The following is a 15,269-nucleotide window of genomic DNA, read 5'->3' as shown; positions in this document are numbered from 1 at the left end:
GTCGTTAAAATGTTATGAAAGCTTTTTGAATAACTTATGATTTCACAGTATAATTCTAAGCAATTATTGAATGTAGATTTGCTAATTATTGCTCATTATAAATTCGTTACTTTCATTCATTTCCAAGAAACAAAATGGTTATAAAGCGTCCGCTAGATGGCACAAGGCTGGACTCCTGAAATGGTAATCGGATTAATTTGGTTTATGCATGTAAGAATAAAATAGTTTTATTTTTGAATAGTATACTAACACACTTTAAATACTTTTTTTAGTTTTTGTCTCCGTTGCTTCTTTTTGCATCTTTCTTGTTTGTGGTCCTGTGCAAAAAGAAAAAAAAAGTATTTAGCTATAAATTGTTTTTATTTAGTGTTGATTAATGGTGAGTTTCTATTTATTCCGATTCTGGGGCCACAATGCCAAATATATGTGAGCAAATAATCCTAAAACGCGTTACTGTCCTTGAGAGTGCGCGCGCGGGCTCCTTGTGCTTCGTGTTTGCCTTGTCTTCCCCCCATTAAGAGCGAGAGAGGGGAACGGGTGGGATAGGGCAAAGAGAAAGAAACGCCACCTTTCAAGAAAACAGGCCGCAGACGCTGGTGTGATACTGAGACCGTAAGAAAAAGCCTTGGGAGGCGGAGGAAAAAAAGGCTGTCTATTCTGTGACGGGAGAGTCATTCAAACCCAAGGTCGACTATCCACAGGACGCCTCTCAAATTGCGACATATAAAAAGCGATAAACAGCTACTGAGGATGGAACAGGCATACGGGGCTGGAAAAGCTGGTGGTGCTTTTGATCCACTAACCTTCCTTCAACAACCTCAAACTATTCTTCGTATTATGTCTTGGGTGAGTAACTGATCCTACCAATTATTTAATTTAACGGCAAGACTGCGTCCTGCTTCTGCATGATATGCTAAAAAATCTTGGACTTTGGTTCAAACCGTCCACTTTGGTATCTTAACTGACTTACAAATGAACTTTTTTTTTTAATGCCTGTCAACGAGCCAGATCTCGTAGGCTAAGAGTGCGTGAGGAAGAATAACAGGTGTGGGATGGGACCGTCGATGCAGTGGCACAGTGACAGAATACTATGCACATTTGTAATTTTCGTTAAACTTGTAGTGCATTCATAAATGCTATGCGTTTTCAGCAGAAATATTTCTGTTCCTGTTTGCGTCAAGCACACAAATGTAAACGAATGCAGACACTGTGCATCCGGAGCAGTGTGTTTTTTTCGAAAGTAGTTTAACTGAAGTTGCTGGGTTTCCGCAGAATAGATTTCCATCTGATTCTGTATTTAGGCTATATTATGTCATGTAAATTGTATTTACATTTGTGTTCCAATTTTAAATGGCATTAAGATTTCTTTTGATATCCAAAGTACCTTTTGACCGCTTTCATAGTCATATTGAAGAAGCTCCTCTGCAGTCTCCTACTGCTAGCAAACGAGGGACTGGATGAATCTGTCTCAAGTGTGCATTTGTCACGGATATAAAACCATAATTTTGGCTCATCTCCTGCACCTTCTGTTTGTGTGTGTGTGTGTGTGTGTGTGTGTGTGTGTGTTATTTGAACACATGGTGAGAAGGTGGGAGAAATAGATTACAAATGGGGAGAGGGGGGAGATAGCAGGGTACTGTATGTAGACCTCATCATGCTCCAGATTTATTTTTCCTTTCGTTGTATTGTTAAAACATTATGATCTTTAACCATTTGTTAGATCAGTTTGCTTGGCAAATAAAAGATATTTACTCAGCCCTTTACTCAGGGTGCTGCATGTTTTCTATGAGCTTTAGCTTTTATGCTACTTTTTATTTGTACACATTTTTAATAAATTGTTGTGAAATGTGTGTTTGAGTGCCATTTGGCTACCACACTGACAAAGAGGCTGTGAAACATCTGCATCCCTATTTATTCAGATGTGCTCTGATCCCAGTAAAAGTGAAGAGAACCCAAATTGCTGTAGTCATATGGGTGCGTTTTAGATATCAATAGGGAAATATTTTCTGTGTTGTTAAATGGATAGAGATATGCAAAGTATTTGTATCTGTATTTGATTTCTCTCCACTAGGGATGTGCAAAAAAACTGACTAATGTCCAGACCTCAGTAACTTCTTATCTGACTGGGCATGGTAGCAATACAATTTTTTTATTAAACTTCTAATTTTAGAATATTAAAATATTGTTCTACAATAAACTGAGGCAACTTAACTAGTAGACATTGGAACTAACAAAGGCACTAACAATATATCTTGCTGTGTGTAAGCAGGAGAGTAGCCTTGTCAAGTGTCAAGGAAGATCTACTTCTACACTGCTAACAATAGGCTAATTTACAGAGCTACAAGAGCTAGCCTAACCTCATCCCAGTCAAATAAGCTCTGCTGCATCTCTGTCTGTTTTGTGAAACAGTGCCATGGCAACTTTGATAGAACACCAGCTATATGATGTTTTGTTTTGTTTTTTTCCTGAAAACAAATAATATAAAAATATTTATGTAAAATAAATATTTGTAAAACCCAACCATTTGTGCTTTGCTCAATACTGTATTCGTATGTGTGGTCTCCCCTAAGGGGCACAGACTGTCGTTGTGTGAGGGATCTGCATCTCTGATAAATGTAAGGTGTTCCCTCTGATCCTGAGTTTACTGATTCACAGCTACGTTAGCATTATGTGGCTTGGGAGATTAAGTTTAAGTTTGAATGTCTTTATAGTAACAGTCTCATGGGGAAAGTAAATGATGAGCAGATTAAGAAAATTATCAAGGAGTTATATGTGTATGGTTAGCCCTTCTTCTTCTGACAATGCTTTATACCCATGTCATGTGTCTACTATGTACATCTACATTGCAACTATATTTTGACACTTTTATTAGACATCATAGGGATTTTGTTCCCTAAGATCCACAGTTGAAACCCTTTTTTCAGTTTGCGCAGCATGTCTGATGTATTTACTATTTTGAGTTGTGCCTAGCGAGTCTTCATATCTGACCTTTTCAGACATATTCCTTGCAGCATTCTTAGGGATATGTATTTGATAGAGACTACAAAGCACCTCTGTAAGTCACTCTGGACAAGAGCATCTGGTGCTTTAAATGGAAATGTTTTAGCATTTACAGACATCACCTGCTAGCTCCAAGCTTTCATTATAAGCCTTAAACTGCAAGGTACTTTGCTTTAATTAGACATGTCTTTTTCGGAGATAGGGTAGGATGCAGTTCCCATGATGAGGAAGGCCATTTGTTGTTGTTTTTGTTTCAGTCTCTACCCTCATGCTACCCTTTGCTTGTGCACTTGTCTTGATTTTACTCTAGTGAAGATCTCGTACGTTTAGTCACTCCAGTTTTGGTTTCTGTGTTATTTCAGCTTTGTCCTGTTTTAGATAAGGTTTCTCCAGTAGTTGTTTTCAGTTTATTTTTTATGAGTGACTCCTTTGCATCGCTCCTCACTGTCAGTTTTGACAGAGGTATGATAGTTGTGACAGTAGAACCAACACTTTATAAGGATGTAGCAAGCTGAACTGGAGAGGTTTGTGGATGAGGTTCTGGTTTGCCTCTTTGTGCCTGCAAACATGGCAAGCGAACGCCACTACAAATGGCATGTGGCACCCCAGATTGTGGACAGATTAAATGGCATGTGGCACCTTGGATTGTGGATAGATCCCTGCTCCATGGAAGGGATAAGTTGCATTTAAGGGAATGCAGTGTCGCTAGTATTCAAGAGGATTTAGTATTCAGGCAGATTATGGTAGGCCTTCTAGGAGTGAGCTCCTTCCAGGTCAGCAGCTTTCATGATCCTGGGTCTCCTGGGGTAGACAACAGTCTGTACTTCATCATGCCCCACCACTGGCAACAGTGAAGGCAACACTCCTAGTGGACAAAGTGAGTGATGAGGCCATAGCAGAGAAACCTGCTACATCCAGCCAAAAGTGGCAACAACAGTGTATAACAATATGGCATCCAGAGCTCATGGTGGAGTTCATTCAAGAGCCAGAATTCACTCCAAATCCAGATCCACAGTTTATCCTCTTGCATGAGTATTTTGAGTGCTTGCCTCCATTTGCTGGCATTGCTAATGCCGCCCTGTCTCTGGCCTAGAGGGCACTGTCCTGATGGTGTGTGATGATGTGATCGTGGTCCCGGACAAGAAGCAAACATGGCCAAGCTGAGAGCTCCTGAAATCGCTGCCACCTTTGCAGAAGTCTTGATTCCTTTTGGTGATCCAGCACCCTGTGCCGAAGAGGATGCCACTCTCTCTCACATCTCCAACATGGAAGACGACGCCCAGCCTCTTGTCTTCAGACAGAGGATATCTCCCACCCTGCTTCCTGGAGGGCATCGCGTACACTGCACCCTCTCTCAGTTAGAATGCTGCCACTGCATCTATAGAATTGCCAGACACCCACCAGACCTGACGCCTGCCACCGTATCTTTGGACCTGCCAGACCTGATTCTCTTCCCCAACCTCCTCCCCAGTTCCAGTTTCCTGTCCATCCACCTATCCAGGTCTCCTTTTCTGTCTAGCCCTCAGTTTTCTTCTCCCCATGTGCTATTCATATCTTCCGTTCTTGGTTTAGTCTTTGTCCCTATCAGTGTGCTGGTTCCTGTGCCTGTCTATGTAACCCTCTCTGTCCTTTTATCAGCATCTATCCCTGTCTCCATGACACTCTCTGTCCATGTTCCCATGTCAACTGTCCTCCAACTAGTCCAGTTTCCTGCCCAGCCCCTTGTCCCGCCAGTCATCCAGTATCCTGTTCATTCACCTTTTCCGTTTCCACACTTGTTCTATCTTGCCATTCCTCGCCCTTGATTGTGTTTCTTGTTTCCGTTCATTAGTAAACATATTTCAAACTTATGTGCTCTTGTCTTGTTTTGATTGCGGGTGCTTTGTTTTTGTTCTAGATAAGAAAGATTTGTTGTTCCAATCAATATTTTTTGCTCCAGTATTGATTTCTATTTTGTTTTAATTTTGTCTTGTTTTAGATAAGGTTTTCATTGTGATTTTCAGTTGTTTTCACCGTCAGCTTTCATGATATTTTTTGTGACTCATTTAAACAAATTCTTGCCTGTATATGCCTCCTGCCTAACTCCTCAGCATCAGTTGGGATGGATGGATAGATAGATATCTGAAACATATCTAGTGCATTTTTTTGTCAATGTTGTCACCATGTCCTTCACTACATGCAAGTTCAAGAAAGCAGAGCTACCGTTCAGCTTGGAAACTTTGTATGTCTGGGCACCTTGCTCTGCATGGGAACCCTGTTTGGCCTGGGCACCATGTTCAGTATGGGAGCCCTGTTCAGCCGGTGCCCTGCTTTAACAATATCTGATTCACTTCAGAAGACACCTGATAAAGGGAAGGGAAAGACAACCTATTCATGGAGTGACCAGTGTTTTGACTGCTGAAATAATGCATGTGGCTGACTTTAAGATGCTCTGTGCAGTGTAACATTTAATTTTCAGCTGTTATAGTGGCATTCACTACACCCTTCATCAGTGAGTCCTAAACCTTAAAAAAGACAGTTGATCGCTTATACTATACAATGGAACAAATAAAATACCTAGTCTTCACTTAATGAATCTGAGCTGGATTATAATGGGTTGGAATAACAATTAATAAACTCAATTTCTATGAGTTTACATTCTAACTTAATCTTGTTTTGGTGTGATTGTTTAACAATGAGCATTGTTTGGTCAAGTTATGCTCTCAGTTCTGATATGAATGCACTCTGTGAAGGAAATTCTGCATTATAGCTAATATTACTGTATTAGCTGATTATTACTGATGGCTAATACAAGATTAGCTGATATTGCTGTCTTATAATGTTCATTTTTAAGTACATCAGCTCTGCTGAAATATGTATCCATTGTGTAGTGAGGGTTCTGTCCAATAACAATAATAATAATAATAATAATTTAGAATAATATGATAATAATCATAATGACCTGTAGAATGTGTTCCAAAACATTGTCCTAATTGTGTGTTTTGTTGCTGCTTTATGAGGTTTTGCCTTTTCAATGATCAATACCTTCCTATTGTTTGTAAGGGCTGTGATTATCTCGATAAAGTTATTTTGGGTACATATAAGACTACACTGAATCTCTGTTCGAGAATGTCTGTATTCCTATTTGCTACACTAGAGTGAAGAGTTGAGCTTTTCTTCTAGTCCCATGACTCAGATCCCCCACCCCTTCTGTTTCTGTCTCTGACTGTGTCTGTCCGTGCTGTGAGCATAAGGTCAGGGAGATTCAAGGAAGTACTGTGGGAGGTAGTGGAGGGGAAAGCCAGGCAGGAAGGCCATGAACAGACTGGGGGGAGAGAAAGAGAGTGAGAGCAAGAAAGAGATTAAAAGACCACTCTGTCCTGGGTCAAAGAAAGAGATTAAAAGACCACTCTGTCCTGGGTCAAACACAGTCTTCTGTTCACTCTGTCATATATCAGTTTGCACCAGTATGAGTCAGCATCGTGGTCACAGGTCGAAGACAACATCCACAACAATGCCATGTACAGCCTTATTATAAAGTCTTGTAGTCATATATTTTAACATCTTCCTAAATTCAGATGCTTACTATGCTTACTATGGTGAACAGTGAAACTGCAACATTTTGGTAGGACTTCAGTGATAAGAATTATTTGGGGAAAACATGGCAAATGTGTGTCTGTAGATTCTTCTGTGGCAGTGTCCACTTCAAAACAGTACACTCCTCTGTAGCATGACCAGCAGCATGATGTAATTTCTCTGTGCCTTATGAATGGACTTGATTGATTTATTAGTGGGAGAACTATAGTTACCACTGCCCTGGTGAAACAACAAGTTCAGCCTGGTATGATCAGTTCTGGCAGGTGCTTGGGGTAGGTTCACTCTGATGCGATCAGTTCTGGCAGGTCCTTGGGGTAGGTTCACTCTGATGCAATCAGTTCCGGCTGGTCCTTGGGGTAGGTTCACATTGTTACCATCAGTCCCAGAGGTGTGATTAGAGTAATTAGAAAACTGAAATTTCTAGTTCTGTGATTTTCAAGAGAGTAATAATGAGCCTCTATAGCTGTGCTGTAAAATTATGGAATGATGTGATAAAGAAAATTCACTCTGAAGAACACTGCATTATTTAATATAGCTGTGCTGTAAAATTATGGAATGATTTGATAAAGAAAATTCACTCTGAAGAATATTCCTAATATTCTGTATCTATGTACAGGTTCCTCATTCCTCATATTCTGTATCTATGTACAGGTCATTTACTACTACACTTTTATTTACTACTACACTTTTATAGGTTCTGTAAATTGGACTCATTTTGGACTAGGACAATAAGACATTACTAATGTTTAATGATAATTGCACCTTAATCAAATTCTAAAACAGTATTCAGGTTGATACAAACTTGAAATACAAGGCACATAAAGCTCTGCTGCTAACAATCACAAGATCAGAGCCCCATGTGCTGCCTGCTACAATGCCTCCTTTCATGTGCTCATGGGAAGCAGGAGCCTTGTGATCTGGGCATCTGAATGCCCAAGCCGTATGCCTGTTCTCAGATCAGCTATTCAAGGCTATATACACAGTTTTTATGAGGTCTTGGCTGAGTTGCATGCATTTTCCTCTGCAAAGCCAAAAACACATAGACTTTAAAGACTTTATATTACTTATGAGGTGAGGAAAGTAAATGCCCTGATTGCGAAAAGAAATATATGATAACATGGTGATGTGGATGTTTGAATGTCTTTGGCTTACATGTATCTAAACCTTTGGCCTGAACTATACACACTCATGCACACACACATGCACATGCATGCACAAAAAGACACAATCATTGAACTTATGCAGAGGCCATGTGTTAGGAGTATGAACTGTGCCAAAACTAGAATGCTTCTTCTCCAGAAAATTGTTGCCTATGTCCTTGTTGCAGAGGTTTATCTCTCTTTTTTAATGTCTCTCTTTTATCCTGTTTTTATGTAATCACATGTTCTCTCTCATTCTTTCTTTCCCCATGCCTGTAGATCTTTTCCATTGTGATCTTTGGCTGCATTGCTAATGAAGGCTACTTGAACCATCCAAATGAGATGGTAGAGTACTGCATATTTAACCATAACCAAAGCACCTGCCACTACGGAGTGGTCATGGGTTCCCTGGCCTTTCTCTGCTGCATTGCCTTTCTGGCCCTGGACGTCTACTTCCCACAGATCAGCGGAGTCAAGGACCGCAAGAAGGCCGTGCTGGCCGACATCGGCATCTCAGGTGAGACAGCCGTGAAACAACTCTCCTTACCAAGAGTTAATGCCATTGTACTGTATTGTATGTTCCAGTATATTGTACACTAAATAGAACTACAAAGTAATAAGCAACAATCACAAATGTCAGAACCTGCCTTATGGGTTATGGGTGTTATGTTGTGAGGAATCAGCACATCCAGATTCAAATCAAAAATTATTTTCAGCTCTGTATTTGTATTGTCTTATTGTATTGCCATTGTACATAAATTAATGTTTATTGGCACAGAGCAGTCTCAAAGAGAGCCTGCAGTTCCTTTACCAAGAACCTGCTCTTACTGTGATCATGCTCTTTTTCTGCTGTATTTATCCTTGATAAACCTTTCCTGAGTCAGTATTTACTTGAGGTTTGCTAGTTCACTAAACCAAATATGGTCTAAATGAATATATTTAATCATAGAATATAATATTCCCCAAAACACTGAACAAAAAGTGCTTCCCTGCCCTTAATCCATGTTCTTTAATAAGAGAAAAGTGCTTTGCTTTTCTTACACACACACACACACACACACACACACACACACACACACACACACCCCAACATGAGAGTTTGCTGCTCTCTGCAGGTTGAATACAAAACTGCAAACAAATCTTCCCTTCACTTGAAGATCAAGTGGGTTTAGTGGTACAATAATACCGGACAAGATATTGACTCTTGTTATACTTGGACTTTGCCTTTAGTTAGGAGTCAGGTGTAATAATACAGTGGCCAACAAGTAAAAACATCTGGAAGTGGATCGTGTGGAACATGTTTGCATGCCAGGCCCAGAAGTGAATATCAGGGCTGTAACACATGGTGTCTGGGCTCCCTTGTTCCTCCTGTTTTCTGCAGCTTTCTGGGCTTTCATGTGGTTTGTGGGCTTCTGTTTCCTGACCAACCAGTGGCAGATGACTGAAAACAAAGACAACCCCTTGAACGAGGGGGCAGATGCAGCGAGAGCAGCCATCACTTTCTCCTTCTTCTCCATCTTCTCCTGGGTCAGTACTGCCCTTCATCACTGCGGACACCAAAGACACGCAATGTAATTCCATAACATCAAGGTCCCAGTCTGGCTGCATTGGACGGCTATAAAAATAAGGGATTCCCAAAGGACATATATTTCTCTCAAGAAGTTCCTAAACAAGGTTCTTGATGTAACATCCAAGATTTATATTTTATAGCCCAGTGGAGTCAAAACCCTTATGATTTTTCTTAAATATGATATTATAATCAATCTGTGCTCTTAAAAGGGATTTGGTAATGGTACTTAAAATGACTTTTACAGTCATGGAATGTTACTTTAAGGCAATGATCTTACAACATTAAAACAATAAAAAGGTTAGTTAATGTTATGATCCACTAATGACCCCTGTGCATGCTCTTTAATCTCACTGAGAAGGAATTGTAACAATATATTAGCAGTGTTCTTTCTAGGGATGCTGACCTGGTGAGAGTCTCTCTGAAACTGCTCTGTACGGTTGTGCTGTGTTCTCTGTCAGTGTTTGCTGCATGTATCCAATATCCTTTGTATTTGTGTAAGCTTTGTCCTGCATTAATAACTAATGTCTTAAAATATATTGCTCTAATAACAACCTCATTAATATCAACTGTCAGTTGGTCTTAACTCAAGACCAGGCTCAGGCTGTAGCCTGAAAGTAATCTACTAGTGCAACTTTATTTAATTTAAACTGTGGCCAAGTCTGAATGCATTACTCTTTGTCTACCTGTGCTACCCTTATACATTAATCTTTCATTATTGTGCATTAATTTTAATGTATAATCTTAAAATTTATATTTAAAAAATGATATAATCAATAACTGAACTGAACAACCATTTAACTGGCTGATAAAATCTTAATTTTTTTTTTACATGAAATATGCTTTCATGGCCTGAACACATTTTTATTCTCTTTAACTTTTAATCCAGTAATAACTTCAGTATTATATTGTAGTTTTAGGGATTTATAGTTAATTTTTCTACTATTTTTGTACCATGACTGGTTAAAGTTTCAACTTTCTATGTCTAGACTGGACAAGTTGGATAAAGCATTGCACATAACTTGATGGTGATAATGCTGTCTCTAGAAAGATCGCTTCAAGTGTAACAGCATAAGTGTGATGGTGTTTTTCTTTTTTTTCTTTTATTACTTAGTGAAGTGCCTTTGGTCATTTTGTTCTTCTATAGGGTGCTTTAACATTGCTGGCAGTGGAGCGTCTAAAGAAAGTTTCGTTTGAAGAGGAATACAACAAGCTGTTTGCAACTCGCCCTCCTTCCCCATTTGTCTAAAGCACAGCACATGCATACATAATAGCACTGACATAACCTCTATGTTTATCTGCTATGACATTTCTTTCTTTTTGTGTTGTGATAAATGCACGTAGAGTCTCGGTGTGATCAGTATCAACTGTCATGTGTGAGAGGGGCATCACTGAATCATATGTGCCCTTTATGCAGAATGTCTATAACCACAGGTTGTGTTAGAAGACTGATATGAAGGAAACAATGAGCCCACATATTTACATTTGTGCAACAACTGTTGATCATGCAGTATTTTTTCAATAGCTCATTACTATCTGGAGTTGGAAAAGGAATTTTTTCACCTTACATTTATAGTACACATATACAACTCCATTCTTACAGAAATTACCACCTCATATGGCAAAAAAGTGTTGTTCCACATTTTTCAAGAATTCACTGACATCCTAATATTTGGAATCTTGCAGTTGTTGCTGAATGTGTTTTTGTTCCAGGTGCAGCAAGTGGAACATAAAGTGTTTAGATAGTGTATACTGTATGCCGTGTAAAAAGTATCCAGTATAGTTTGACCCTGTTCTCACCATTAATGTGTGGACTATAGAGAAACTGCTGTGAAAATTCTGCCTAGGCCAGAGCTCTCTGACTTGAAGAAACAGAACTGAATGACTCTCATTTGTTTGTACACTGGACCACAGGTGGTACACATTATCCCTCTGGTGGTACACAGAGGAATCTCCAACATACCTTTTTTAAATAAAATAACATGTCGGTTATAATGGTGGTAGTTGAAGAGCCAAATATTTTCTGTGATGGTATGCGATGTAAAATCTTTGAGAACCACTACATTACAGAGTTTTCTCATTGCTGGTCTGTGCTGGACAGTTATCCCATTCAGGGAACTCAAGATGGAGCCATGCATTTAGTTTTAAGTATGCTGGTTATATGATGGTTACAGTGATTAGCCTTAAAGATAATAGAACACTACATAGGGCCATCGTCTTTGGCCTGTTTCTGCATTCACATCTAATGTCTAGAGAGCACTGTTCTTATAAGATCGTGCTATAGTTACAGTACAATTTCAGTTTTCCTTTCTGCACACTCATTAGTTTTATTTAGTTTTTAGTTATGTTATTAGTTTTCTAAAGTTAAAATTGAACATAGAACATCATCATGTTATTTGGCATTAATGTTATTGTGTGGTTTGATTTGTTACATTTACATATGTTTATATTAGAGTTTTGTTAAGCTCTGGCTACACTTGGATCCTTCTTTGTCTTAATTAGCAATTTGCTTGATTATTTTATATAGTGTGCTGTTTGTGAATTAAATTTGGTCTGTTTTAATAGACTAAAGAGCCTTCGATAGAAGTGATCTGAGCATTTTTTTTCTGCTGTGTATGTATGTATGTGTATTCTGGGTTGTGTCACTTAAGTGAAATCACTTCTTAATTGTGTCAGACTAAATAACTTCTAACTTTGATCTATATTAACATAGTTGATCATTTGAACTAACCAAGTTAATGTATTTCTCTCCCTTTCTCCCTCTCTCTCCTCATCATCCTGATTTCCCTCCACTCCCTAATCCTTATCTTTGTTTACAAAATGAATAATGGCCCTACATTCATTCTCAATCCTACCACTGACACATAAACATAATTACTTCCCTCTTTCCACTCTACTGTAATACTCAATCTTTTCCACACAATAATCTTTGTGTACCCATCAACCCTTTCTCTGCTCACCTGCTCACATCCTTCAGGCTGGTCAGGCTTTTTTGGCATTCCGGAGATTCCAGCTTGGTGCAAGTTCCGCTCTGTTCTTGCAGGACTATGCTGACCCTAGCCAGGTCACTGCAGCAATGCCCCCGGCAGGTGCAGAGTACATGACCTACACAGGTGACGTGGATGCAACAGGCAGTATGGGTTCCACTTACAACAGCTCTGCTGGCTACCAGAGACAAGACTACTGAGGTGGGCCGAAGGAACCTGGAGTTCAGCCGCTGTATGCTGAGCTAGGTGAGCCATGACGAGGGCTTATGTACAATTGCTTATGTACAAGAGGGAAACACTGGGTGGAGTTTTGCATTTGCATAGACAATACACACCAAGGCTGGTTGATCTGTTATATGTAGTGGCTGAAGGAGTAGAAATGGATATGCAGGGATTATTCAGATAACAGTTTGGGTACTATGGTCAAAGGTCACTGAAGGGCTTTAAGCAGAGGCAGCAAGTGGCTGGTTGGTATGACAGAAGTTCATCTTTACAGGGCAACTGTTTTGGGCAAAAGCATTTTTAACATTCTAGGTATGGAGTCTCTTGACCTGGGTTTTTTTTTCAATGTACATCTCCCAACCATTTTGCCTTCAGCCAAGGGGTGTGGATGGGGTGATAGCTTCATAGCACCCATAGTTCATCACCTGTAGTGTTTTGTCCACAGCCCTATTCTACATTCCAGTACATAAATAAAAACATAATGTTTACACAGTGACATGTAAAAAGAGACCTGACAACCTGGACCATAACACAAAGTTAATTAGTTCTTACTTCATATATGGAAAGCAAAGCCATGCACCACTAACCTAGATACCAATCAAAGTTCTATTAAACATTAGTGTATTAGGTATCTCTACTGTTAAACCAGCTCTCTCCTGCTTGTGTAACACCAACAAGCTGCATCTCATGAATCAATGACTCCTAATTAACACAGGGTTTTCAGCTGGTGTTGCCAGTAACACACTTTTGATAATCAAGATCTGATACATAAAAGAGAAGGGGTTGTGTGACACTCATGATGATTATAGGGTTGGCTGAATGTATTACATCAATATTGTATCATCTGACCAAATCAGACAAATTTAGAAACTTATAAAACCATAAAACGGCTGCATGGTTGTACAGGGCGTAATGAACTGAGTACTGAAATATAGAGCAGTGTAAACTTTAAAAGTTCAAAAATCCAAATTCATGCCATGATTTTCTATTACCAAGCTGAATCCTAGATTGGAGCATTAGTACTTTTCTAGCACAGAAGTTTCATGTGGCTGGATCTGTGATGATGCCTGTGTTGATGCCCCTCACTCGACGGGCTCTTCAGAACTAGACAGCATGTAATATCAGCACACCCCTCACCATGGAGCACCCTCACAGTCACACTAGAATTAAACTGTCTGTAGTTCCATTACTGGATATTTTCCTCTTCAGTGCTCTGTAAGCAGCATCATCTGCTGTTTATTTTTCTCCTCAATACATCAGGGAAAAAGTTTTATTTGTGATTTTGACAGATTCTGGATGCATCTCAATTCATAATCTTTTATTCCTAATGATAAAATACGTGTTTTTGATTATAATGTTCTATGAGTGATTATGTACTAACATTTTAAAATCTGCCTATATTTATTTTATGACAGAAAAAATATATAACGAAATATATAAATCTAAGAATATTTAAAGATGTATTATGTACATTTTAAGAACTTGAAAAAGTTTAAGTAAATTAATAATAATATAAATTGTTCTAGCTATTGAAGTAACATACCGTGTATATCTATTTAATGTTAACTGGGTTTGAAAGTGCTGTGGAATATTTATTTTTATTCTAGGTAAACATGATGTTTTCTAAAACAGGAATGCTTTCTTTATTTTGTTCTCGTTTAAAATCTTGTTCATGGTTACACTTTTAAAAGAACTATTCTATGTAGACGATGTGTCATCTGATATCTGTTATTTTCAGCCATGATTTCAGATATGTGTAGTGTTATAACAATCAGAGCAAAAATTTACTTTATCATGTCTGGGTGGCTTGTTGCAAAGACTTCTGATATTCATTAGATGTGCTGGACTGTATGTGGAGATAATAAAGAAACTGAGTAGCTACTGTTTTTATTTGAATATTATTATTCATAGATATATAGATTAAAGTTTGAAGGCTAACTGAACATCCGGTAATGGAGTGGTGTGAAGCAAAAAATCTACTTTAACTATGTCATTAAAAAGTTACTGAGGGTATTTCCTGGTTGTATAACTCATCATAGACTTTGACTTTCCAATCCACGTAATGTGCTGCATTGTCAGAATGAGAGGTAGTGACATCAATTCCTGTATTCGTACTATGTGTCAGGGAGAGTTGCAGTAAGTGTGTGTGTGTGTGTGTGTGTGCGTGTGTGTGTGTGCGTGTGTGTGTGTGTGTGTGTGTGTGTGTGTGTGTGTGTGTGTGTGTGTGTGTGTGTGTAAACCGAGATGTTGGCCATCTATAACATGTCAGCAGCACAGTAAGTCAAGACAGTGACTCATGCTCAGTATCACATAGACTCACACTGGCTCTCAAATACACTATCATTATTTAATTTTTCATTTCATTGGATATACATAAAACCTAAAAGATAAAACTTAAACTACAAGTCTAGATTTTTATATTTAGTAATATAAACCAAGCCTAGCACAGCAGGTGTAATGTCCAGGCCATACTAAATGTATCTGTTGTCCAGTTTGGTGAGTATACTGTTAACTGTTGTGAGATACAGCAATCCCTAATCTCTAAATCAACATTGCACAAGTCTTTGTTCAGTATCAAATAAACATAATTTTTTTTTAATGTTAACTTTTAACTTGGGGAAAAATCTCCTATTGCTGTCCCCTGTTTAAAATAGTTTTTAAACATCATGCTTTATTAACAATTTCACTGTCAAAAGTGTTTTGTTTTTTTTTTACTTATTGTACAGAAGAGAGAGATACTCTCGTCATATCACTATTCAACCTGTGACCTGTGCTTGT

At 38.7% G+C, this 15,269-nt stretch overlaps 1 protein-coding gene across 3 annotated transcripts; it reads left to right on the top strand.

Moving 5' to 3' along the window:
* The first annotated feature begins 465 nt into the window (after positions 1-465).
* Positions 466-14,369, top strand: syngr1a (synaptogyrin 1a). 3 transcript variants are annotated; one of them, XM_081711179.1, is made up of 4 exons: positions 466-846; positions 7,995-8,232; positions 9,097-9,242; positions 12,260-14,369. In XM_081711179.1, the coding sequence occupies exons 1-4, from the start codon at positions 751-753 to the stop codon at positions 12,467-12,469; spliced, it is 690 nt and encodes a 229-aa protein (XP_081567305.1). In that variant the 5' UTR covers positions 466-750; the 3' UTR covers positions 12,470-14,369. The 3 variants fall into 3 exon arrangements, with proteins under 3 accessions (XP_081567305.1, XP_026859200.1, XP_026859201.1); XM_027003399.3 differs by having other exon boundaries at positions 470-846; positions 12,326-14,369; XM_027003400.3 differs by lacking the exon at positions 12,260-14,369 and adding an exon at positions 10,430-11,872 and having other exon boundaries at positions 477-846.
* The last annotated feature ends 900 nt before the right edge of the window (positions 14,370-15,269 follow it).

Source organism: Electrophorus electricus, chromosome 3 (assembly GCF_041902795.1).
Source record: "Electrophorus electricus isolate QZ-2024a chromosome 3, ASM4190279v1, whole genome shotgun sequence".
Classification (NCBI taxonomy): Eukaryota; Metazoa; Chordata; class Actinopteri; order Gymnotiformes; family Gymnotidae; genus Electrophorus; species Electrophorus electricus.
This window is presented reverse-complemented; position numbering and strand designations above follow the sequence as displayed.